The sequence below is a fragment of the Aulostomus chinensis genome, chromosome 11 (assembly GCF_037954235.1).
Source record: "Aulostomus chinensis isolate RoL2024-O1b breed Wild chromosome 11, RoL_Achi_v1.0, whole genome shotgun sequence".
NCBI lineage: Eukaryota > Metazoa > Chordata > Actinopteri > Syngnathiformes > Aulostomidae > Aulostomus > Aulostomus chinensis.
Genome location: NC_141330.1, coordinates 3353152 through 3380498, shown reverse-complemented (window position 1 = coordinate 3380498; position 27347 = coordinate 3353152). Strand labels below are relative to the sequence as shown.

Here is a 27347-nt window from a genome sequence, read left to right as displayed (position 1 = left end):
AAATCGGTCTGTGTTCAGGAAAAGGGTGGGGCTTAACCTACAGCCACAATTAAAATAGCTCACTCAGCGAAACCTCTATTTGATAAAGGACCCAGCATGCCTCTATCTTACCGTTGCTGTTGACACACCGGACCTGAGTGAGCTGCGTGCCCGGGCCGCACTGCTTCTGGTCATCGGGAAGGCATTGATCCAGACTGACCAGTTGCCAGTTGTAACAACTGGGCTCGTCACATGGCACCGCCTCCACCAGGTGCGGACAGTTTCCAGGCCCCCCTGTTGGCTCATTGGTGATCTGGCGCTTCCTCAGTTTGAAACCTGCAGGACAGGCAGGAGTGTGTAAATAAGCACAGCCGTAACAAGCGGCAAACCTGGCAAAAACGTCGCTCGTGTGAAAAAAGATGCTAATGATGGTTTTGGCTTGATGGCTGATTAAACTGACCTCAATAATCTGACTGTAAATACGTGAAAACCTGGCTGAATTTTCCACATGGGAGCTCCATGCAAGCAGAAAATCACCGACTGCTGGCCTTCTTTTCCAGAGTTGCTTCAGGAACGGCGCACACGAGCAGTCCAATCAGCCAAGTCATGCAGAAGTCCAGCCCATGAATGCACGGCTGCCACTACAACTGCTATGAACAGGTACATTTCATGGCTGCAGTGCAGTCTAGGACATGGTATACTGCCCATGTATTTTTAACCAGAAGACCTTCAGTTGTCAACTATTCAGCCCTGTACTTAGCTAGATGCTAACGTTACAGCTAGTATACAATTAAAAATGAAAACTGTGTCTATATTCTCTTTATATATGTATGTGTATGTGTGTGTATATGTATATATGTGTGTTTGTATATGTGTAGATATAAGTACACACACACATACAGTCCATGTGTTACTATGTGCTCTAAGGGGACAGCTTTAGAACTGAAGTCGTCATTTTAGAACAGAGGTCAGTTTCCCACTCAGCAAATTCGTCCTCAATTAAGAATTCCCCACCTGGTAGCAGGTCAGACAGCGAGCAGATGAATGTTCACCTCTAAATTTTGGATTCTCTGCATTTGTAGCAGGTAAACTGATAAAATGGCACGAGTACAAGACTGCCGACATAATTATCTTGAGTCGCGAATTCCATCGCTGACCCAGCGCTGTTGTGTTAACCCCACTGAATGAACAATTGACCATTTGGTTCCCCCGAGTGCTTGCAGGACTCAAAATGGCCATGGCAGCAGCCTTCGCCGTCAAGCACTGAAGGACTGGGGCGAAGTTGTTTTCCTCCAAACGTGAGTCCTCTGGAGGAGTGGACACCATTGTTTGACAGCCTGCTCTCTAGAAGTGAGTCGCCCTCGGTTCGTGACCACATTCGAGCTAATAATTAACTCCTCTAGGGTGAATATGACTGGGGTGGTCAGTTCTGGAACCTCACCGTCGAGCTGTGCCGCAGTTACAGTACGTGCTTCTACAGTGTTGTACTGTCCTGCCTGACGTGAACGCTGAGCACAGGCAGCATTTGAATGTGAAAGTAGAGCAGCAAAACTTTTACAACCATTTGTTCTTGAGGAGAGTATCTATCTGGACGCTTTTGAAAGTGCACAACAACATCTAGTTTTAATTAATTGGTATAATTAGTGTAAACAAACAGACTGAAGGAAGGGGTCACTGCTGCTTCAGCACAGAGAAAAAAACAGTCAGACGTTATCAGAGCACCAGGCGGAGGAGGGATGGCGGCTGATTGGCAGGTCGCTTCCAACACGGTAATAATATCTGACAGGGCTAAAAAGGAAATTAATGCCAGTGAGGGGAGAGCAGACTTAGTTAAGGGAAAATAAAAATACAAAAGGCCTGAGATAGTTGCTGCCAGTACCTTCAACCCATTTTATATGATAATAGAAAACAAACAAATAAGTGAAAAGTGATAACAAAAATGTATTTATAAAAACATTTCTGTGACATTTGTACAGTAATTTTAAATATATATACATATATATATATATACATACATATATACATATATACATATACATATACATACACATATATACATATACATATATATACACATACATATATACATATACATATACACATACATATACATATACACATATATATATATATATACATATACACATATATATATATATATATATATATATATATATATATATATATATATATATATACTACATTCGCAGCTTCTCATGCAGTTTTATGTCATGAAAATTATTTCTGGGAGTCTTGTGAAAGCCAATTTGTACAACAGCAAAGCATTGCACTCGTGCAGCTTTTCACAGCATCACCACTTTACCTTTCTTTCCAGCCTGGTCATCGCAGTTCTCAAAAGTACACGGACCCCAGGCCCCCCATGGAGACACCTCGCAGTCAGTGGGACAGGGGATATGGCACTGCTGGGACATGTTGGGAATGGGACCCTCACACAGCCTGTTCTCCACGGGGCAGGACGCTGAGTGAACGAACAGAGGAGAGCGTAAAAATAAGCTGCAGATAAATTTAGACGGTTTTACTTTGATCCTTTTGTGATTTGTCTTTATGCGAGGCGTTTTGACCAGCCTTAAAACAGCAACACCAAAATACCTCTATACTTTTATCCCTGGCATTAGAGTCCCTATAGAGAGTGGATCAGAACAACAGCGGGGGGAAAAAAAGCCTGTGAAGGAGACACCATTATTCCTTTGTTTTGTTTATTGCCTGGCTGTTAGCATGTCAGAATGATAAATTAGCAATGACTCTTATGTGAGCAACATAAAGCGCTGTGGAGTCCTGCCCACAGCCTCTCCGCTGAGACGCGGGAGTACACAACAATACAACACTAAAGGTGTGAGACACCTGTGACAGTGTCTTGGCTCATGTTTATTCCATGAGGAGTAATTTGGCATCTACTTTCCCCTGACACGTCATGTTGGATTTAGAACACCATCTCCATGATGCAACTGGAAGTGCATGCCTGACTGAACTCGCACTGAGGAACTTTGTCGAAATAAAAAGGAGGGACGCAATCGAAGGGCAGGGCCCAATGCTGACAACTGAGCTGAGGACTGTCTGCTGAGGCGCAGCGTGATCCAAGACACCTGAGGTGTTTGTGAAGGTGAAGAGTTGATGCATTTATGCAGGTACATGTTATATGTATGTTGCTGTCACTGCCACTTTGATGTAGAGCCGCTGCATCCTCCAGCTCACTGTACAGAGGGTTCATCTACACCCTTTGTTTTTATTCAGTCGTGGGGACTGATGATTGACAGGAGGAATGCACTTTGCAGCTAGCCAAAACATTGATTTTGTGGAAGTTCCCGTCTGCCCTTCTCAGAGGATTGAGCGCATAAAATGACCTGTAATCTGATCACACAAAAGTAGTGAGTCACACGGCGTTAATAAAAGAGGAGAGATCCGTATACTGAGGTGGAGGGAATGGTGAACAGACTGACAGAAGGGCGACTGCCATGCAGGAGACTCGTGTCAGCAGCGGCTGTGTTTATTGGATATTTGGATGCCGTATGATTGGGGCGTGGATGCCGTGCTGCTGCAGCAGGAGCCGGCTGTCAAAACTGTGCTCATTTGAACCCGTACCTTTTTGCAACCCTAACTTTAGGTACCTAAATCTAACCAGACGCTGCTAAATCCGTATCGGAGGGTTGAACGAATGACTTACATAACTGTACAGACTTGAGAGGTTCCCCTCCTGCCACCAAAACAGCTCAGACCCATCCAGGCCTAGGCTCCACAAGACCCCTGATGGTCTCCCTGATATCCAGCACCCAGACTTCAGTGGCTCCACTTTTAACCCGTAAGCTGAAAGGTTGGCCCTAAAGGGATTGGGCTTGTTTTTTCCAGCACACTCAAAAAGAACCTCTGAGATCTGGAGACTTTGGAGGCCAAGTCACCACCCCTGAACTCTTGTTTCAGAAAACATGCTTGAAATATATTCGCACTGTAGCAGAGCGGTATTCCTCTGCTAATACTACTGCCATCGGGCAGCGCTGTTGTCATGACAACCTGTTGTCAAGCGCATCATCCGGCATGATCCGCTTCTGTTTCCAGCCATGTGCTGAACAAGTGTGACCAGCTGACTGAGATCAGACTGGACAGTGAGTTTGAGAGTTTGTAAACTGATGTTTTAGACAGTTTTGTTGTTGTTAGCATTCATCCTTGGTTAGCTTGAAGCTAAAAACATGGCTGCTGAGGTTTTCTGAATTCTGGAGTCAGAAAACCAAAAAACCCAAAATCAAGACACCTAAATATGACTTGAAAGGTAAATTATACATTTTGTGTGAAATAAGGACACCAGCCCCAGATACCTCTGATTATCCTTTCATTTATTGCCCCCCCCCCCCCACACATACGCACGCACGCACCCGCGGAAGTCGACGTAATGATTATTAAATAATAATTTGAAATAATAAAAAAACACGTAAAATTGATTTAATCGCGACACACTTTTAATCAAAGGCTCTTATGGAGAGAAATAATACAGAAAGTTATTTTAGTGAGGAGAAGTTAGCTAAATATAAATAACTTTGAATAGTTTTGAAGGAGCCACCAGCCACTGGTGAATTCCTCCCCTGAGCTCTGAGCGGAGGCCACTGTTTCCTGTCCTACTCCCTCAAACGTTGTAATGTAATCTAACGTTTACACTTTTAATCAAAGCATTACGATCACTCAGAAATATTTTAGTCTTTTCATTTTGGGGCTCCACCAACACCTGTTACTGTAAAAAAGCCTTTTTAAAAAAATGATTATTCTCATTTGATTGTGCTGGAGAACGACTGAGCTGGCACCATCTGCTGTGGTGTCTGTTTAGGATATTACAAACCCCCCAAGACATCAGTGGCTGCACTTAAAAGTGGGAAAAAAAAAGAGAAAAAAAAAATCAGACAAAGTCTTCGACTTTTCTCTACAAAGTACAAGGATGCAGTGATCTCCATTTTTGAAGTATTAAGTGATGCATTTCAAATGTGGAAGTTTTTTTTTTTTTTTTTTTTTTCCCCCATAGCGAATATTTGGTGATTCACAAAAACAAAATCTCCTCACATGTTCAACCTGAGACACTTTAGTTCCTGTCTTCCAACTGCTTCTACAAGACATCCAAGAGCTTAATGTCTCACGTAGACAGGAGAGCTGAATCATAATTCCCTCAGAACTGTACAAGGGAAGGCAAGTGGGGCTTTTGAAATGCAAAATGCTTAATTCCTCTTACAAATACACTAAAAGTCAAATAGTGAGTTTGCTGAGCCACTGTTAATCCACGTCTTATTGGGGAACTACACTGACTTCAATCTTTGAACATCAATCCATTTGTTAATACAAAGCTGAGTATTGGTCTCTATGTGATGAAATTTCTATATCCCGCTTCTTCATTCCTCGGTTTTATAGCCAGTGCTCCTGTGTACTACATTTACAATTGTTGAGAAAAAAAAAAAGAAGAAAAAAAAACTCCCTCATGCAGCAGAGAAAAATGTCATGTTTAACTATCCATGTTCTGTTTGTGGAGGAACAAAGTATTCCTCACAGTCCTTTCAACTCTGCTGCCTCACTTTTTAAAGAAAATACAGAGCTTCAACTTGGTTGACTCTGGCAATAACGCTCTGCAATGAGTGGCATTTATTTTTCTTAAGAGATGACATTTCCATGTATTTTATACCTCAGATGCAGGAAAGGAGAAAGGAGGTGCAAGCTGGAAGGAGGAAAGTCGCACACTTAAACACAATGCAAAAGTAGCTTATTAGAAAATGAATCTGAAGCAGTAGAGAATAACCCCTGACTTTAATCCTTTCCCTCCGACAACCACTGCGTCCTAGAATCCCAGACTACATCATACGTTTAAGTCCTCTACCCCAGAAACGTTCTGCCTCCTGCTACGAGTGCCCCTCTACCTCCACGGACGGACGAACCTCATCAGATGTGTCATTTTACAATATTCTTATATATATATATAAGCCTTCTTCAAAAATGAAAATGAAGGATAACAAAAATGAAGTAGATCTTTTATAAAAGGACATGCCAGTGTTCTCAGCCTCGTCTCGTATTCTTGAAAAGCAACTGACAGGATGCACATCAGTTCAGGTGCAGCATGAGCGGCTCATCTGCAACGGCAGTGTTGACACAACAAGCAAAAAGAAAAACCCCAAAAAAATCTCACGTCCAATGTTAGCGTAGAGCACACGAGTAAGGAATTTTGGAAGCAGTTTGTGATTTTCTTTGGGATCCATTCAAGTGGGATCCAACTTTGGGAGAGGAGAGGAGGAGAGAAGGATAGAGGACATGACACCGACAATGAGAGTGGGAGTGGTGAGAGGAAAAGGAGGAAGAGAGAGGGAGAGACTGGGGCTTCATTATCAGCAGGACTAAAAAGCACCTACCTGTAATCTGGAAGGTGATGGAGAGGAGGGGGGGGGCACTAGGCTTCGGCTGTCTTTGGGTCTGACCTGCTGCAATTACAGGGGAGATAGCACTATTAGCTACGCACACACTGGGGAGCCAGACGCACTATCAAACAAACACAACAAATGCAAACGTGGGGAGACAACAAACCAGAGACAAGCAGAGAATCAGCAGCAGGAGTGGCTGCAGAGGCTCCAGACACCAGCGTCCGTAGCACTGCATGCTACAGGAATGGGATTACATGTGTCTTTGTGTCCTTCGCGTCTTTAGTCGGACCAGAGATCATTTCTGTTGGTGAACCTTTTCTTCTGACATGGAGAACCACGCAACAGGGATTTTTGCTGTGTCATCGCACCAAATTGCCGATTTTGATGATGGTGATGTAAAGAGAGCGTTTTCAGCTGCACACACAGACTTGTCATGGACCTTTGATGCAAATTAACAGAGTGTACCCATCACTCTCAACACGTGAGTCCCTCTGGGCTTGAAAAAAAACAAACACATTTCGAAAATGTTCACATCTGCTGTCTATTCCTCAGTATGGAAGCGCCGGCATGATGAGCTTAGCTCTGCACAACATAGAAATTGGAGGGAGGAGAAACAACTACCAGCTCCATCCAAGACCACCAGCCAACACTTCTTCGGCTAATGAAAACCTAAAATAATTACCTGTGTAAATCTGAACTGAGCAAATCTCAAGCTGGAGCTTAGAGAGGCGGCGACTGGCCACCACGTATCACAGGTCTACTGACATTCAAAGGCCAGTTTGACATTAACTTGGTGGCCATCAGAAGGTACTGCTCTTCTACACTGTGAACACATCCATACGTAATGTTGTATCTGCTGGAGCTTCACAGTTGTTAAATAAAAAACACAATAACTACATCACCACACCTCATTTCATCAAATTACACTATTTTTTTTTGGGGGGGGGGTGATATCAACCATCAGTTCATCATCACAGATCCTGAATACAATCAAGATCGTTTCTGGAAACAGAATGTTTTTCTTCAAACCGATGAACGTGCTGGACTCCGGGAATTTGATGGAAAATCTTCTACGACAAGTCCAGAAATAGTGCTGACAGGTGCATCCTGCTAATGGCCAACAACAGTCCTTGGGACGGGTAACAACCTTGTCTGAAGCAGCTGCACAGAAACATTAGGGGGCTTTATAGCTGCTTGTTTGACTAATACTTTTTCCCACTCATAACTGGTCACTGGCGGACATTCAGGCTCAACCTCTCACGACACTCCAAGCTGACACGAGTAAATACGTTCCTCTGGCTCTGACTTGTCTCCTCCTGTGTATGTTATTTAGATTTACAGTTCTATACTCTTCAGTGGCTCCACAGAATAAACCCAAAGTCCTGCAGTCTTAGCTGGGGAAGAGCTGCACGACACTACTAAGGCTGTGATACTGATCTCAGGTCAGACCAGAGCTACTCCCCAATACAGATTAAGGTTAAGATTTAGGAGGTGGTAAGCTGATTCCAGATCTTGGCCTACAGGTATCGTCCGCCCTTTTGCATGCTGATATTTATGTATGAAACGGAGGGAGACAGAGCGCCGGTTGCTGCAAACTTTACTGACTGACTGTCTGCCTCCCTGTCTCAGTGGTATGCTGGAAGATTACCCCCCAACGGAGAGAACTCCTGTGCCAAGAAGATAAGAACTTTGTACATGCTTGCCTGTGCAGACACTCACACACAAGTCTCCTACATTTCTGCACAGGACGCCCCGGCAACACACCCTTCACATCATTGTAGTTATGAATCACTTTCGGTGATCGCGGTAGCTTTGGTACGGACACGTGCACGTTGTTACTCCCAAGAGAGAAGGAGGGAGACAGGAAACATAATATCTCATACCTATAGAATATAAGGTGTTTGCTGGAACTGTCAGCGGATTCAGTCTCGGCTACCAGACTCATTATTCTTTAATTAGGGCTGATGCACAGACTACCAGAGGACTGACAATCAATTAAAATTCAGAGAGAAACATTGCTTTGGCATAACAAATGAACCGCCGGCTTTTTTCTTTTCAAAAGTCATCTATTAAAATCTGTCTACATTTATTCAACACACAAACTAGTCAATTAGAAGACTTCAAGAAATATTAAGAGCAATCAAATGTAATAAGCTGCAGCATATTAATGCAAATAAATGTCAGTTCATCACTGACTGATATAACAACATTAATTTAGCTCACAGGCTGTTCAATGAAGCTGCACGACTAAACACCTGATCTCACAGGCACCGCCACCCAGAAGAAACCGCTTCAAAATATCTGGAAATTGTCACTGCCCTTGCTTTTCAGGTGAAACTCTGTCAGCTGGTTCTGTGGTTGTGTGTTCCACAAAAGCTGTGCACCAGCTTGAAAACACAATCAGGGCTTTGTAGATAGCCACATCCTACTGCTGTGCCGAAGAAATTACCGCTGACCTCTTCGATCAGAATATCATCTTTTACTTCAGGATTTCCCACCAAAAGTGTAGGCTTGAGGCCTGAGATAACTTTGGAAACCATTTGTCCCCCATAAAACTTTTTGTAAGCCCTTTTTACTAAATTGAACTCCTTCTAGGTTCCCCTATCTCGCCTGTCCGGTGCATTAATACTGCTGCTAACATCCAGGCCTCGGGGTGTCTCTCAGCCGCGGGAGAGGAACCAAAAAAGGTTCATATTTCATGGATGCGACTACATTGAATCCAACTGAAGGACTGTTCCAGTGCCCAGGATCCCTCTAAATCCTCAAAGGACCAGGACCCCCTATCTGGGAATATTCAAGGATGCACCTATGAACAGAGCAGCAGCAGGGCCAACAGTGCATCAGCAGCCTAACCCTGAATACGACTGAGAACTCTCCACTCGGACCAAACTGTCTCTTTAAATGAGCCACTTGCATTATTCCTACGTTTAAAACCTGGTTCACAATTGAATCTCTTTTCAAAACAGTAATCAGAAACTTGATTGAAGCCGATTTGAAGGACTAACGCTAATGCAGCAGTTATAGAGAAAGGGCATTCACTCAACACGAAGTGATGAAGTCAAGTACAAACACTCAGAAGCTGAATAATACCATGTCATAAATTCATACTTCTGCTCAATAACACTACAACACTGATTAGTTTTGAAATAAGAGAGAAAACCTGAAGCAGGGAGCTTTTCAGAGCTCTTCACCTGCAAACTCAGACACGCGCAAGGAGGAAGACTTCACACTTCCTCATGATGGACAAACACCCAGAAAACTGCACCGCTGCTGAGTGGACCGGTTCTGAAGTCTCGCTGCTTACTAAACGCACACGTGTCACTGACAAATGACTCTCAGTGCCGTGCTAAGCGCTACCAGAAATACTGAACTGCACTCCAAAATGTGCATACGAGCACAAACTCTGCGACTTCCCTGAGAGGAGTGTCTCACCACTTCTGAAGCAGGTGGCGACAGGCGCGTCTCACGTCTCTCCAACGCAATCAGCACAGCTGGACTCCATGAGCTTAGTCTCACCTCATGTCTTTCACAGCTTTTAAGAGGGCAGCTTTGACACTAAGCCGGCTGGACAACTGTCCCTACTGAAGGCCTTTGCACTTGTGACCACGAGTCCCAGCCGGACTCACGAGTGGCCAAATTTCTCTTCTAACTGGCTCCTGATTTTTGGCTGAAAGGTGATAATAACAGCAGATAAAAGTAGCAGTTACACTCTCGCTGGACAGCACACACCTGCATACTCGCGGCTTCTCCAAACCCAGGCCAACCCACTAGAGAAATCAAAAATGTCCCTTTTTCCATTGCTAGTAGATGAGTTGTCTTTCGTTGTTTTTATCTTTATTTTTTGGTGGTTCGGCATCATGAACCAACATTCTAACAGAAAGCAGCAAGTATGGAGGGCAGTGACTGTGTTTGGGTGATTACCGTTTGTCCTTCTTCGTATTTTCATATTTTGTATATTTGTGGCCAAGATGACAAAAAGGCTCAAAGCTGTGATTGCCTACTGGAGCCCTCAGCACTCGTATGCGGGTGTGTGAAGTGAGCGTCAGTAGTGCGCTCCAGTCGGAGCCGCAGCACATGTGTACCGACTGCATGGGCACTCAAATCGAGATTGAAAGCTGATCATAACTGTTCTCACTGCAGACAGGAGCCAGATGTTAGCAGGTGTTGCCGGGTAGGAAAGAGGCAGTGATGGTGTTGCGACAACAGAAAACTGGAAGACATTAAAAATTACTAAAGTGAAAATTTGATATTGCAAATCTGGACATGAGTTGAGTTACCATGTAGGCTTGAGTCTCCTGTTACAAGTGTTTGATACCCAATTATCTTTACCCCGATCGTGTGTGTGTGTGTGTGTGTTAGTGGGGGGGGGGCTATGTTGCGTGTAATGTAACACTCCTTGATCAAACCTATTTGAGCAGCACCGAGGGATTGAACTGACTTGTGTCGGGCGGTGCTGTCTCTGTGTGTGAGACTTGATCCATATTGATGCTGAGTTACTCTTTCGCAAGTCAAACTAAGGACATGATGTAAGAGAGGGTCATGTGACTGCGCTGAGGAGCAGGGGGAGAGAACTGGAGCATTTTCATTGGTTACGTGATACTGAAAAGTGGGAATTTTCTCCTTCTCAATCATCTCACTCCATATCATTGGTTTGAGCATGTCAACCTCTGCATGATATCTATTTCTTACGGTTTTAGTATTTCAGACTCAGTTACCTCTAGACTTTCATGAGGCCTTTTTGTCTGTCAGCTGAAATGCTGCAAATGAACATGGTGTGGCAATCCCGACAGCGTGTGGTAATCTTTCTGTAACTTGTCTCTATTAGTTTCAAATTATATCACTCCTACTGGTGGTAGAATGTTAAGAAAAGACAGAAATTGCCAGCAACCAGCAGGCTGACTGCACAGTGTACCAGTGTTTAGTGCAAATAAACACAGAATACCAACACGTTCTAGATCTGAATGTAAAAGATCAGAAGAATAAGAGCGACTTTTGGCCTCAGTGACTCTATAGGGTGCATCGTTCTGTCTTTTTTTTCAGAAACTGACGCTTCAGCTCATGTTTACCTGTCAATACCAAGTGGCTGACACGTAGGAAACTGTGAGAAACCATCAAACTCTGAGGCAACGCGCTGAAACACATCAGGTTTGGTAGAATCTTTCATTCCTGGTGGAGGTTTTTATTCTCAGATGTCCGTCTTTCTTTACCTTTGTCTTTTTCTCTGAGGTCGTTGAGGTATTTAAGAAGCTCGGCGTTGGCCTGGACACAATAAACCTCCCGGGTCTGCAGACCTCCCCCACAAAGTCCTGTGAGGTTGCTACGACGACGGTCCTGTTGGCTTAGCAACAAGTCAACTCTGCAGTTGCTCCACTCGGTGGTTCTCCAGGTGTAACTAAAGAGAAGGAGACATGAGACAGTGATGGGCGGATGAACGAGGGAGCGGCGTGGCTGTATGAGCACATCTTGGGCAGGTGTTAGATGGTCACATGAATTTTATTCTGTTTTCTGAGAACAGCAGCAACTCAAAGTAAATCCAGAATAAATCCGGTGCTGCAGCAGAAACCTCAGGTGCTCTCCTCCAGTTGAAGAGGTCGACCACACTAGAACAAACAGGAAATGATATCACCACCCAATCTCTGGTTGGGGGGGGGGGTTATAGTGCACAACAAAGGTCCCCAAACCACCGCAGCGCCACCTATCTGCCTGTTTACTGCAGCACAGAACATCTACAACAAATTTCAGGGACGTCAACGACTTAATAACTCCACTTCGTCCCCACAAATCCAAAAAAAAACATAAATCCAAAGAAAATGTTACTTTTATGGTCAGTCAGTTTATGAAAGCCCTGGACTGGCCAAAGACAGATTTTATTTACATATCTATTAAGTTATTTATTTGCTCTATTCTAGCAGAAATAGAGGGATAAAAATCATTGTGAGACTATGAAACATAACCAAATTGAAGGACTAGTTATATATTGTGGCTTCAAAATAATGTTTTCTCTCTCTACATCCACAATAAAAAGAAAAATGAAACTTTCTGTGGCCACTCCAGGGATCGAAAAAGAGCTTATAACCTGTAGTTTACAACCTTGAAAGACACAGGTCTGCTGATTATAATGCAATCAAAAAAAATTAAGAGAGCAATTTCCAACACGATCCAAGCGAGACACACAAGACCAGTCTGAATGGACACGCAACTGACCCGGCTCGTGAAGAGCTGCGGTGGCTGAGTAAACACGGCACACACACGAGGAAACTGTGAGCTTATGTTGCCAATGTCTGGGTGTGGGAGTTTGTGGGGCTTGAATATCCTCACAGTCCCCCTCCATTTGTCTCTTATCTGGCAGCAGCCCAAGCACTTAAACTAATCTATCTCCATATGCTACCCCCCAACAAACACACACACACAGACACACACAGACACAGACACAGACACACACACACACACACACACACACACATACATACGACAACCCAGAGCAAATTAGCTGTGTGATATGGGTAAAGGGAAGTTAACAGTGAATGTACAGGCTCGCACCGTGGTTTTACTGTATTTAAACCGAAGCTCCACATGAATCCCTGGAGTGTGTGTGTGTGTGTGTGTGCGCGTGTTAACACCACTGCAGGTAAAGACAAGGGTATTATTACAGCCGAACATGTGACTGAAACCTACAGACCCCTGCTGTCCTCCCAGCCCTGTCCCCTGTCATCAGGGGGAACTCACGTGGCGCAGGGCGGCACGCTGTCACCCTGAGGTTCGCATGACTCCGACTCCTCCAGCGGTGGACACTCAGCCCCCTCGCCCACGGGGAACTGGAGCACCTGTCTGCTCCGAGTACGGTTGCCAGAGGGAGACTTCCAGTCCCTGCAGATTTTGGAGCAGGGACCCCAGTCGGACCAGTCCGTCATCTGGCAGTCTTTAGGGAGGACGCAGGACTGGATGGTCAGAGGTTGATCCCTCGGTGAGCACAGACTGAGAAAGGATAAAGCGAGAGGGTAGTAGCATGATTATTGATCCATGTACAGAGATTTTTGTAGAAATACATTGTGAACTATTTACAAAAATAATCTCTGTGGTGAAGAGAGGCAGGATAATCTGCAGAAATGAACCCCACTCTTCTAAATGCAATCCTTACAAGTGCTAAGCTAACGTTGAGCGAGAGAGGAATTACAACCAGCGTCATCATGATGACTTCAAGGTCCTCAACAGCATTTTCCCAGACTAATTCAAAATTCAGGAACACTGATTTTACTGTCATGTTTTATGCTGTCGACGAAAAAGTTAAAACTATGATCAACTCATGTTAAATTCCTTAAACACAGACCTTATTTCAAGCATTTAACCAAAAAACAAAAACAAACACCAACTTTGAGATGAGGGGGCTGAATGTTCAATGAGTGCTAACTTATTTCCTGGTTTTAGGGCTCACTCCAGCACCACCGCACGCTTACTTCTACCGCACCTCATTACATGAGGTTTTGGGTTGGTGTTTTTTTCCAAATTAAAGCTCAAACTAGCAGTTACCTCTCGCTGCCGTTTCAAAGTCACTGGGCAAAGTTGCCTCAGAGCTACAGGTTACAGTCTTTGAACGTGTCACACATGCGATTCGACCACTGGTGTCTTTGCCCTTGACTGGCGCCACATTTTGTCATTAGCTCATCTCATTAGCACACACACAGCCCAATCAGCTCCAGCAGGAGTACAACTGGAGGACTGTGGCATGGTGTGTGTATCCTTACATCTCAAGACAACCAAAACAACCCCTGATCAACAGCTCACACACATCTTTTGATCATCTAAATAGCATTTAGATTTAATGAGTAACCCATCCTCTTTAGGGCCCCACCGAATCATTAGAAATTTGTTCTAACTAAAGCCGACTGCTTTCTGCTACTCAGTCTGGATGTCTTTCCCCTTGAGGCCGCGCAGCTGACGAGCTATTAGTGCTAATTACAGCTCTGCTTCATTTAGAAACCTCTCATTTAGACATTGCCACCGCACTTCACCTCCAGCATCTCAGAATTTCAGTATTAAATGAGGAAATGTATGCACGGAGCATAAACTGTGTTTTTTCTCCCCCCCAACCCCCCACCCCCTCTAACTCGGGTGACTTTGCAGATTAAAACACCTCTGCAGTCTTTGAAGTGCTTCTGAAGCGACACTGTGAAAAATCATAGTTTTGTTTTCCTGCCAAACACGCGCGGCGTGCCAGCTCATTTTGCATCAGAGGAAAACAATGAGGAATTTAAACAGTGATTGTGATGCACTGAGGGTGATAGCTCGCATTTCCTGTCTCTGATGATTTAAAAAGACCCCAAATGCAACCAGTGACCTATTTTCACTACAACTGGATCCTTTGAGTTCTCGCCGGTTGCTGCGTGTGTGTGTGTGTGTGTGTTTGCGTGTGTGTGTGTGTGTGTGTGTGTGTGTGCGCCCCAGCATTTTTATGGCGATTTCAAAGTCGCCAAAGAAGTCATTATTTCTTCATCTCCTTCACTGAGACAGAATGAGGACGCAATCATTCCTGATTTAAATTAGTAAGATGATGTCTGAAAGTTGTTAACTGCGGTACGGTGGACCAGACAGCTCAATGCACTACAACAGAGAGCTCGCGCAAGTAGACTAAACACAAGCATGTTATTAAAAACATCAATCCGACAAAAATGTACGCAATAATTGGAAGACACATTATAACTCTCCGCAATTACGAAAAACCACAGAAACGATCCCGGAGGAGTTTTCGACTTTTGTTCGTTTTATTGTTGCCAGGTTTTGTGGAGTCAGAAATGTTGAGGAGGAGGGAGACGACGAGCTGAGGCGGACAAGAACGGAAGGAGAATGAAGCTAAAATCACAAAACTCAGTGAAGGAGACAGACTCAAGTCAGTAAAGACGAGGAGGAGGAGGAACAGAACTCAATCACACAACAAGACAGGAACGGGAGAACACGAGGAGCTGACTGGAAAAGAGGCACTGGGAACTGTGGTGGACCAGCATGACTAACAGACAAAGACAGGAAGTGAAACAAGCAGACAAAAGAGAGAGAATCACAAGAAGTGATAAACACCGAGGCGATCTGGATCAAGCAGGAGGTCCTTGACAGTTGAGACCTTGGCCTGACGTCGCTGTTAGCATATTTGTCTCAACATGTCGGACAAGTTCAGTCAAATTTCCCTGAAATGGTTGAAAAAAAAAAGAAGGCTTCCACCTTCTGAAAACTTTTGGTGTATTGATTGAATTTGTTGTGCCAGATATTAGCGGGATCAGTAATACGTTCTGGATCAGCGACCAGGAAGACATCGTTTTGGTGGGAAGGAAATTTATGAATGAATTTTACTGATATTATGTTAATGTTGGCTAACGCTCAACCATGCAGCCTCCCTGGAGGGACGTTCTCTCTGAATCCTTCTACTTGCTGGAAAAAAAAAAAACTTTAGATAAAGAGTTTTAGTATTTTACAAAGAACGAAACAAAACAAACACTACGGATCACCCGGGTCACCCAGGGAGATAAAACGGTGGATCCAAATGAAAAAAACAACAACAACAACAACAAAAAACCAGCGTTGAGTTAAAACAATCCACGGATGAGAGAGTTTAAATGAATGAATAAATAATATTAACAAAGAATGACAAAAGGAGAAGAGAGTGTGTGTGTGTGTGTGTGTGTGTGTGTGAGGGGGGGGGGTGCTGTTGTGAGCCCGCCAGGCCCGGGTGGGCGTCTCTCCAGTCGACACAGGGAATGGGGAAGCTGTCTCTTCAGACGGGACCACGAGGGTCAAATAAGACAGAGGAAGGAAAGTATTGAGGGGTTTGTGAGCAGCGACATTAAAAAGGACGTTTCCAGTGCCGGCGTGACTTCCTGTTAAAACATGAGTTTCACTGCAGAGGGAGTCGATACTGGACAAACAAACTATGCATTGTTCTTTGCCATTTTCTCATCTGCATGTGATGGCCATTTCGACCAATACCTCTGGGTTTTATTACCATAGAATCTTAGGGAGAAGGTCAGCATTTCCATTTCCTATATTTCTTTTCAGTGGCCGTCCACTCCCTCACTGTCGGTGGTTCACGTTTAAGCCATTTCCTTGTCATTGATTTCTTGCTGGCTGTCAGCAGTATTTTCAGAAGAGTTCAGCCAGTAAGTTACACAAATATGCAGTTTTCAACTCATACTCAAAACCAAGAATTGATTTTGTTTCTTTAACCACTTTGAGCCAGTAAGTTCTGGATCACCGGGTGACGCCGAGAGATGTGACAATGGTCGGCCATCGCATCGTGACATCGTCTCCAGCAGCAGCTGGATTCAGTGCCGGCCGCTCTGTGGATGTGGTCTTCTCAGGGTTGTGAAGAACCTGATACTATTCTTCCATGCAAGTTCCCTCCACTGCCCTGAGCTGGCGGGGGAGGAGTTGATCTGACACATGTTTAGCCACGCCTCCTCTGTCAATGTTGTAGGTGCTTCCTTCTCCCAACTACTTTCAATGTAGGATGTTGATATTTTTTTGTAGGATTGTAGGTATAAATATATTTTAGAAACCACTTTCTTATACATTTTGCCTTTCTAGGCATCAGTGACGATGTTAAGGAGGTCCCTGTCACACTCCTCTGATGTCTTAATCTATCTATCAAAATGAGGCCTGAGCTGTAAACACCAGTAGAAATCCCGTTTGTCTAAATCGGGATTTTCCTGCAGCTGCTGGGAACTTTCCAGGCTGCAGCGTGCTTTTTAAATGCTGCTGAAGATGTTGCAGAGGAACAGATGCGGTCAGAGAGTTGCATTGTTTCTGCATTTTCACCCGCATTCATCACAACAAGCAGAGATTCACCGACTGACATGTCAAGAGCTTTAATATTATCGCTTTTATGGTTTTTATTAACGTTGTGTTTGAGGTTACATAACGAAGCTGTCGTAAAACCACACAGTGCTGCTTCTTTTTAAGAAGGCAAACAAATTTAAATGTATGACACAGTGATTTATTTGAGCTGTTTGTAGGATTCATGGATCGGCACCACGAAGTCTGCTGGAACAACATCAGCACCTTTCTGATCCGATATCCAATCTTAAATAACAACGTGACGCTGAAACGGTCCAAACGTGATTCCAAGTGCGTGAAGCGACTCATGAAATCTTTCAGAGCCTTGAGGGAACAGCTGATTGAAGATAAGATGGTTGTTGCATCATGTGAGGCCTTCAGCACGACATGGACTAACGTTACCCCACCCCCCCCCCCAGCGTCAGTCCAAATATGGACGGTGGTGATGTTAGGAATAGAGAACAAGCCGAGCATCCCGTCTGGGACGAGTTGAGGACGACGTAGAAAGTCCAGGCCCGGTGGCAGATGCTCATCACACAACATTGGTAATGAAGAGAGCAGCGTGTTCAGAGAGCATCATGCTAGCATGTGACTGGGTCACTGCTTCACTGGGAAGTTTGTTCCACTTTTTCAAAAGTGGAAAAAAACAACTATGAATATTTCAGAACAAGAAATAAACAAGTCAAGGATTAATATTTATGGTCCTAAGAGCATGTGGGTTGTTTTCACGGATCCTTTTGAAATATTTGATCCAAGTCAGTGCTGAGAGCTCGGCGCCAACAAAGCATTAATGAATAGATTCAGTTCATAATTGATCAAATTTCCGAGTACAATGACATGTGACAGATTTACTGTATGAACGGTGACGCGTGTTGAAGTGTCACCGATTCTTTCCTGGAGATTAGAGACCTCGTGAAAGCCCAGAATCCACATTTCTAATGAACTGCAGTGACATTCAAAGTTGCTGTCAATCCAGGAACATAAAAAGATGTGAGATGGTGCGTTTGAGGATGGGGACCCATGTCTTTTTAGTCCAGCCGAAGCACATTTTACAAAGTTTACAAAGCATTTCCATCAGCTGGTCAACAAAAAGCTCAAGTTTTTGATTCCAAATCCCAGCATCGATGCCATTATGGTGTCCCTCGGGGTCTCAGTGATTTACTGTCGCGTTTTAGAGGGATTTTTGAACATTTTTATCAATTTTTTATCAATCAAATCCCCAAATTTTTTGAAACAACTTGTGCGGCCTAATTTTCGCATGGGAAAGGCCGTCACATATTCGGATCACGATGGTGGAGAATATTCCAGGTGTTCCCAGGATTTCCTTCTCTCAAAAGGCTTTTCTATTCTAAAAATGTTGGTTGTCCTTCCAATGTTGCAGTCAAACATCTTGTCTGAGTTACCATTAAAACGTATAAGAACCTGAGAACGTTCTTCAAGTGTCAGAAAAAAACATTTTCCTTGAACATGTAGCCAATATTATGTTATATATGTATATATTACAGCCAGTATAGGCGTCTCACATCAAGATCAGATGATGTCGACCTGCTAACTCCCCCTACAGATGAAGACCAAAATAATGGCCCTCTGGGGGTCTTGAAGGGTTCACAGTAAACCATGACGACAGACTCAGAGGTGGACGATGACAGTAATGCGACGACATTTTCATTTTCAAGCACCGCATTCAAAATTCAAGCATCTATCAAACCTTGAGAGTTCCACAGTCAACATTTGCCAGGGCTACCCTTCAAATATCACTGTGTATCTCGTCCGCCAGCAACATGGCTCCATCACATCATGTCTCCCCACTCCAAGTAGTGGCAGCAACACTGCTAAAGCTGTGTTAAAAACACCTCGAAACACCAGGACACCACCACCTGTTTAGGTAGCTAGCTGGAGCCATAAACTAACACGAGCCCATGGATCTCTTTGAGTGTTGCTCATTTCCAGCGTCTGCTGCCTCACCCGTGACAGATCGCTGCTGTCCCACCTACACAAATCTGATCAAGGCTGGAGCAGCATGCTTTTAAATCCCTCCAGCTGCTTTCAGCGATCGTATTTCAGTCTGTCTCTGGTGCTCATTGGTTTACGTTTGCACAAGGCTCTTTAGATATTGCATTGTTATCCACAAAGCTTAGTGTCAATGTGCTAATGAAGAAAAATTAGTGGTAAAGAGTAACAAGTCAATCTTAATAGTGGCCGTTTACATCAGCTGAGCCGCTGCTCTGCAGGAGCAGCCCTGACAACATGCAAGTTGCAATCATTCTGGATCCAAACTCTTTCTTCACCAGTAGATCTGCTACAGGTGCACACGGCTTACAGGTTCGATGGATATTTCCGACAAAGCTTGGTTATTGACCAGAGGCCAGATCCTCCTTTCAGTCAGACCCTGTGACATTTTCTTGGCGATGATGATGTCCGGGGAGGTTGGATTCTCAAACGAGGTGCACACTGTACTATCTGAGCTGTACTATTTGAGGCACACCACTTATTTTAATGTTGGCCTCAAATTTTGGTTGGCTTGTCGTCATGCTTTCGCTGTTTGCCAAGCGGCCGAGAGCATCTGAGGCAGGTTGCTGGCTGCAGCCTTCGCGCCTCTTTCTCCGATCGTGACGCAACGGTCTCCAGCTGAGCACTCGCAAACTACAAACGTACAGCAGTGGAGTGAAATTAAACATGTAGAAAATCGTACACTGAACACCTGGGTCCCAGCACTATAAATGACAGCACACACTCATGGAGTTGCAGCACACTGAAGTGATTTGTTTGACGTTGCTCAGGTTTTGCATGGAGAGTGTTACAAACCAGTAAAGATTAGTTTTAAACTCAGATTTATCAGGATTTAGGAAGTTACAGTTGCATTTTTGATCAGCGGGTTGGGCTTGGTGCTGTGGGTTGGTGTAAAACCGCAGAAGGAAAAACAACATATCAACTTTGCAGTCACTGTAACATAGAAATGTTGCCACTCACTTGCGTCCCATTGTAGTCCCATTCCTATGTATGCAGGTCACATTCCGAGTCTGGTAGCCCACCTGGATATCCCAGAAGGGACTCTCTTGCCGGTTCAAGCGGTTCCTGGTCCGTTTCTTCTGAATAAGCTCCCTGGTCTCAGGGTCTTTGACTCCTGCTCTCTCTCGGAGCCCCTGACCTTTGCCTTTCCTGCGTTTGGCTTGGCGCGCTGTCCGAGTCTGTGGAAGGGTGCAAGGGCTCCAGGGACCAACCCTAAGACTATACATGCCCTCTGGACCTTTGCAGGCTCCAGGTTTACAGGACTGGAACTCAGTAAGGTTGGGACAGATACCTCCTCCAAAAAGAGGAGGAACCAGGACACTACGGATCCTGTTCCGGAGGCCTGTTCCACAGGTTTTGGAGCAGGAAGTCCATGGGGAATACTCGGACACCACGCAATCCTGGGGGCAAGGGATCAAACATGCCTGTTCCAGACGTGGCTTGGGCTCGAAGTATTCACAGATGGCATCGTCTGCTGGAGACCCGTCTGACTTGAGTATGCAGCCTACCTCCCGGGTCTGAATGCCCTCTTCGCCTCCAGTGCATGTGAACAGCCGTGGGGCCCCAAAGGTCCTTGCTGATACTGGTACACACTCATTCCAGGCACCCAGTTTCCAGTCATAAAGGTCCTTATGCCAGTCACACACACGGAAACAGTTCCTCTGGTTGGAGGGACGCTGGCTCTGAAGACAGTTGGTGTGAAGCGTCGTCCAACCATCCACATGGGCACACCAGATTGCCCGGCTTTGGCTGCCACCTGGGCCACATTCACTGCCCATGCATCTTCCCCATGGACCTGGGAGACAAGTTAACAATGAGAAATTAAAATTTGAAACATAGTCATGATAAACATAAGAACTTGGGGCTCCAGATTTCAGTCCAAAAACCCTCAAGATAATCAAGATACTGCTCACAAATATGAGAAATATCTCAGTTCCTGTCTTGATTCTACTTCAGTGTTGGTAAATGGCAAAAATGTGTCATTATAAAAGGTTTATTGCTTTGTTATGGATAATTTAAAAATAAAACACTCCATAATTGCACATGCTGTGAATTGATTTGAAATGTGGAATTAACAGCTCTCCTGTAATTACCTTAATAAGAACTAATGGGGATCAGTTATATGTTTGAAAATTCTTATGTGGCATTACCGCGGTAATCCAAGCATTAATTTGTACATCTGCACTTAAAAGCTTTAAAGCCTCCACTAAAGTGCGGCGGATGCAGTCTTTCTTCTGCTTGTCAACTGAGGGAAACGTTGAACATTTTGACAGCGATGACGGTAAATTTACAGACTCTCCTGTCCTGAATGCACCAGGCGTTGAGCAGCCAGCGGTAACAAACAGCAGTCGATAACACGTGAGCGGAAAACATGTCATAGTCAGCAACCTTGTTTGACTTCAATCGTGGATCAGGCCCACCATCCTGAGGGCCACACGGGTGATTAGGCAATGCAAATACAACATGCAGCAGCGTAGATTATCACTGATCAAATGAAAGTGTCTGAAAGCCAATATACAAGGGCCTTGAGTAATTCGTGGCATTTATCAAACTCTGTTGGCAACTACAAGGAGCAGCCACAGACATCAATAAAATGTATTTCTGTGTACACAAGTGTCTGTCTGCGAGGTGCGTTTATCGCTCTGAGTAACGTATAAATCCAGCTGATAACGAGGGGTAGAGCTGATCCTGCATGCATTCTTAACCAACAAGAAAGCAGCTTCAAAAATACCAGCAAAACTTCAAGACATCTTTGTATGAAATTGCATGGCTTTTTATTCTCTTACCGGGATATTTTTCTTTCCATCAAAAAAAGGCTGATGAGAACACCAAAACCAACCATGCATTTATACAACAAGGATTTCTATTTTATTGGGAGCCAAAATCTGATGCAACAACGTCCTCATAAACCTCGGCTGTTTTCCAGAGTCTATTAAAAATTCATCAGCGTGTTGCACTGGTTGACGTATTCCTTCATCACCATGTTCCTTCCTGTCATATTCATCAATAACCGCATCAACCCATGTCCATATATACATCAGGGTGTTTCTTTAATGCTCCTTCCGCTACTTAACTAGAATTACTGCGGTGTTCTTGCATGCCTTCGTTAACCAGTCCGGGATCAGTTTACGTCCATGTTTGTTCTGCATGCAATCCAGACTTTAGAGACGACTGATTCAAGGTTAAAGTTTTTTTGTTTGGTTTTGTTTTTTACTCGTTCTTCTTGCCTAAAAGCACTACTGAGGCGGCACTGAATTACAAGAAAGTTGACATTCAGAATATCAAATGTCATCACGTCATCGTTTAATGCTTTTAGACAAGAGATGTCCCCAAAACTGAGACTGCAGTACCAAGTCAAGTCGATCCTGCAGATGCGGCGGTGCTTGTTTTTCCATGATGTTGATACCAGAGGTGTGTGAGATACGGAACATGAGAATCAAACGCGATGACAGCAGTCTGATTGTGGACGTGTGGAGACGCAGACGCCCACTGAGACTATGGAGCTGTTGGGGGGTTTTACCAGGATACTGGGAGAGTGTGAAGGGCATCATTTCTGTACCATGAACACAGCAGAACTTTCTCCTTCAGTCTGAAATAAAACCACTGCCCTACACAGACCTGTAACCCTAAACCGATGGTAACTGAACACTAAAACCCCTCAAGACCCAGCCAAGTTATCTGTTTTGCTTGTGAAAACGTTAGCGGTATCTGTAGCCTAACCCTAACCCTAACCCATTACCTTGACCAGCATTCACTTGGCCAAGAACGTGCTTCCTCACAGCCACCTTGACCTTTGACTCCTGAAATCTCATCATTTCTACCATGAAATACAAAAATCTGGAAAAGTCCCTCAATGTGTAACTGAAAGATTGCGTCCTTGATGTCAAAGCCATGTTTTGTGGGGTCAAGGTGACGTTTAACCACCGAAAACAAACCAGTTCCTCCTCCACTACAAATGTTCCGAGCGAGAAGAAATTCCCTGACGGCATCCCTGAGACATCACCAGCTCTGAGGCATAAAAGCAGGTGCTGGAAGTAAAGCATCGCAGAGAGAAACAAAGCAAAATGCTGCCACACAGTCACAGCTGCTGACACTATTTCATCATAATTAGATTTTAAGCCATTTTAGATTTTCTCTGTTTCACTTTCCATTTTATGAATGAAACTCTGTGTGGAGTAACAACAAGAAGGGGTCCAAAAATCTGTGTTGCTGCTCAGTGAAAACTCTCCTGACTGCATGAAATCTGCCTTCACCCAGCCAGGCCACCTCAGCTGCTGTGCTACGCCGCAGCAGAACACTAATTAACACGGGGCGCTGCACTTTCTCCACTATCCAAAGGCTGCCGATACCACAGGAAGGAGGAAATGAAAATAATTAGGCAACTTCACATTTCACCTCACAGCAACCCCACAGGCACTTCTTTCCTTTCCTCTGAAATGTGTTTAAGGGATGCGATGTTCCTCCTCTGTGCCGACGCTGCCACCAACCTTGACACTTGTAGTCTACAAATAATTCACAGAATCCCAAGAAATGTTCTCAATACGGTCTGTGTCACGGTGGCCGGCGGGTCGAGCTGAGGAGTGAGTGAACATCCCTCTCTGACCACCTTGTGGCAGGTGCCAACGGGCTTTAGCCACCCTGCTAGCTCACAGCGCAGGTACACATGCGGTACTTCAGCGATCACAACAGGGTACAGAAGTGAGGAGTGTTGCTAAGCACGCCTTCAGTGTTATTTGGACCACTCGTAGCCTGTTGACTTGTTTGTGCTAGCAAACATTCACAAGGAGTGAAAGGAATTCTGGGATGGCACAAGGTGGAAAAGTTTGCTGTCATTGTTGTGATTTAAGGTCCCAAAACATAGTTTTTGCCCTTTTGAATTCGTTAAGGACGAGTAAAGTGTCATTTCACTTTTTTGCTTACTTCATTATGACAAGTTTAATTATCACGAGCACTTCAAATGTATTTCGGGAAGTTAAATAATATCATATGTTTGCAATCTACATGGAAACATTAAGCTAGCAAATCTAAATATATGAGCGTCAACAGGCTCGGGGCCCGTGTGAGTCGAGGTCACATGGACCAGGACTTGAGACCCTACAGTGTCTAAAGATTGCTCCAGAACACCAAAAATATCAGAATATTAGCATTTGTCTCAATCAGAAAATGCTGAATTCGAAACATGCTGCTTAAATGCCCCAAATTCTGAATATTACTGTCTTTGCCCTGAATACTGGTGGAACATTAATGTGCATCCAACACTGACTACATTGTTTAACTCTGTTAACTAACTGGAACCTCCTCTGAGCATCAATGGCCATTACTCACTTTAATGTTCAACAGGCGTCTACTGAGGTGCAATCAAAACTGATAAAACTAATGTCAAAACAATAATCAATACTGGGTGATTGACAACTGCGTCCCCGCTATTCCGGGCTTTTTACTTGTCTTTTTGTTTTCATTTGTGAGCCATCAAATCAAATTTCTTTCTCTTTTTTTTTTAACATCTTGGTAGGGGTTTGCAGGCACGTTCATGTTCTTGCAGGTGCTTGCGTGTACAGAGCTCAGATCTGTGCAATTTAAATGTAAATGTATTTTTATCATACGGCAGCAAAGCCCTCCTTTGTGTCTGTTCATTAATATCCTAGCTGATGCGAGTTTGCTGATAACGTTGGGAGACTTTGTGTTCTTGTCAGATTTCATTTAGAAACTGGAAACATCCTCGCCGCGTTACTCAGTGGGCAAAGTAAGCAACCATTCATATAATAACATCAATGAACGTTGTATGGAGGGACGGAAAACTCACAAGCGTAAAATGTAAATGTGATATTTCAGAAAATGGGTGATCCTTTTTTCTTTTTAGCCGTGCAACCTGTCCAGGATGTGCGCTGCTGTTAAACAGACGTGTGGCCATGGGAGTGGCGTAGGACAACAGGATGAGGTTAATCTGATCGACGCTACTGACGCGACAGTCTCAACGTGCAAGCTTCCATTTACTGCTGCTGAGTCTAAGTATTCACGCTACTGCCTTACATTGTCTTGGTCGGCTACAATCAGCATGAATCAGCATGAATCAGCATGAAGAAATGACAGCGAACATTAAGGGCGCACGAAGCGTTGCTGCCTGCCGTTTGTTGTAAATACCAAACAAAAACAGAGCAAGCGCTTACATCTTTATACAATATCTTTTACGATATTAGGGTAGGAGCTACCGCTGATATATTGAAAATTATTTTATGAGCTTATGCAAGAGACACTTCTTGTAGAATTTGTCCTTCCTGGAATCAATGCTAGTGCTAGCTAGGTCTTATAGATGAAGCTGATTGGCTGGAACCTGGCTTGTTATGTTTATGTGCACATCCTGTGCACTCAGTGTTCGTTTGCCGTTTGTGAGCCCCGTGTTTTCTCCAGAGACTGGACTTTTTCATCATGTATTCAGGGGGCAGGCAGCTGGTGGATCAATGGGAGACGCCTACTTGACACTAAAAAATTGATGAAAAATGAAATTCCGCTGAAACCATGCTGCGAGGCTTAGTGCACCTTTACTGACTGTAAACTCAGCTTTCCTGACCAAAGCTCCCCAGAAAAAAAACAAAAAACCCACAGACAGTTCACTTAAGAATGAGAACCAGGAACTGTAAATACAGGAAAAACCATCAGCGCAAAGATGCCAATTCCCTCTACAGTCAATATGAGCATCCAAAGCAAAATGTCAACTTCATGCGCGTCCAGAGAAGTGAACTCTGTCAAGCAGCTTACTGTACAGTCCCGTGTTAGCGGACAACATAGCAAGAAAAGTAGAGGCTAGCAAGGAGCTGGTTGACCTGTTCTATTACTTAGTAGTAAAAAAAATAAATAAATGGAGGAAAATGTGCCGAGTGCATTATTTCAAGCTACGCTGCATCATAATTTCATCCACAGGAAGGTCCTGTATTCCAGCTCTCAGCAATGCTCATTAAACTCATCGGCGTCTCTGCATCTCTCAGTACATGGAGTTTCTATCTATGGAGGCTGTCAATCAGGAGGACGCGTGTACTCCACCTGCTTGATCACTCAAGACTCGCACTTCACCCTCTGCTACCTAGAATGTGGATAAATATTTAAATCACTTTTTTTTTTCCCTCCACCTTTTCAAATGTTATTAAACCAAATGCATCAAATTCTGATAGCGAAACGAGTCATTCTGCCAGGTCGTTCTGACACTCAAAACTATCTACGAACTAATCTGCCATTTTACAGCAGCATCAGTCACCACGGCGCACGCTACAGGACAGCCTACGATGTAAGCATGTGTCTGCATTTATTTGTAGTAATGATTAATGCCAGAAGACAAAAATGCGGTGCTACAGCTTTAAGGGGGGTCAGGTGTTGTTGTGCCCTGCTAGCACCTCCAAAACTCAGCGCCACAGGTCTCACACGTCGCCTACGGGATGTTTTAATCCATGAACAGTGCAGACAGTGAAACTCTAAGCCAACACAATAATCAGTCTAAGTCTGCAGTAAAGTACCAGACGTTGCCAGACCTTCAAATTACACCATTCAGTCTCATCATAATTGCAAAAATAAAAAAGCGCTCATTGAACGCTTTGAGTCATTCCAACTTTTACTCTTGTTTCAATTTCACTAAAAAGGAAACTTCACCACAACAGAAATAAGTTTGCATGAAGTGGTTCCACTTCAAGGTGCTGGCAAAGACTGAAAACAAAACTGAGTACAGTAGTGGCCAAAAAGAAAAGTTCTGCAGGAACTCTTAGCGAACTAATCTGCAATTATAATAAAATTAGCGATTCTTTGTTGTACTTGAAGTCCCCTGGGCCCCGAGCAGGTCCCTTCAGAGTCCCCGGGCCCCGCACCGGGGGATCTTTTGTTTGAACAATATGTGGATTTTAATATCCTCACTGTCAGTGTGAGAGCCTGATCTCTGACTGGGCCTCGAGTGTCTATTTAATGAACAGCGTCTTTGTCTCTGCAGGGTCAGCTTCACTAATGAATGGGTCGCTGTGTTGTACTCCCTGCGCTCCTGTTTGTTTATTATTTCTCGTATCCCTCCATCTCTCGCACTCCAAGACAGGACCCGTCTCTCTGCCGGGTCAGGGTTCATCTGGGGATCATCTTGGCTGTCTGGCAGCTTCAAGACGGTAGATG

The 27347-nt window shown here is 44.2% G+C and overlaps 1 protein-coding gene and 1 long non-coding RNA gene across 2 annotated transcripts in view; one reads left to right on the top strand and one right to left on the bottom strand.

Annotated features, from left to right (window-relative positions):
• The window catches only part of thsd7ab (thrombospondin, type I, domain containing 7Ab), a 158075-nt gene that overhangs the window by 84704 nt on the left and 46024 nt on the right, over positions 1-27347 (bottom strand). Inside the window, exons 2-7 of the mRNA XM_086217750.1 lie at positions 20166-21000; positions 13104-13352; positions 11585-11769; positions 6369-6437; positions 2303-2458; positions 112-315 (exon numbers count right to left, since the gene is read on the bottom strand). Of these exons, the coding sequence (XP_086073876.1) occupies positions 112-315; positions 2303-2458; positions 6369-6437; positions 11585-11769; positions 13104-13352; positions 20166-21000 (1698 nt within the window). The remainder of the gene's footprint in view (positions 1-111; positions 316-2302; positions 2459-6368; positions 6438-11584; positions 11770-13103; positions 13353-20165; positions 21001-27347) is intronic.
• On the top strand, positions 266-2820 carry LOC147252866 (uncharacterized). The gene is made up of 4 exons (XR_015118481.1): positions 266-454; positions 540-639; positions 1203-1329; positions 2315-2820. It is a non-coding gene; the product is annotated as an uncharacterized LOC147252866 (long non-coding RNA).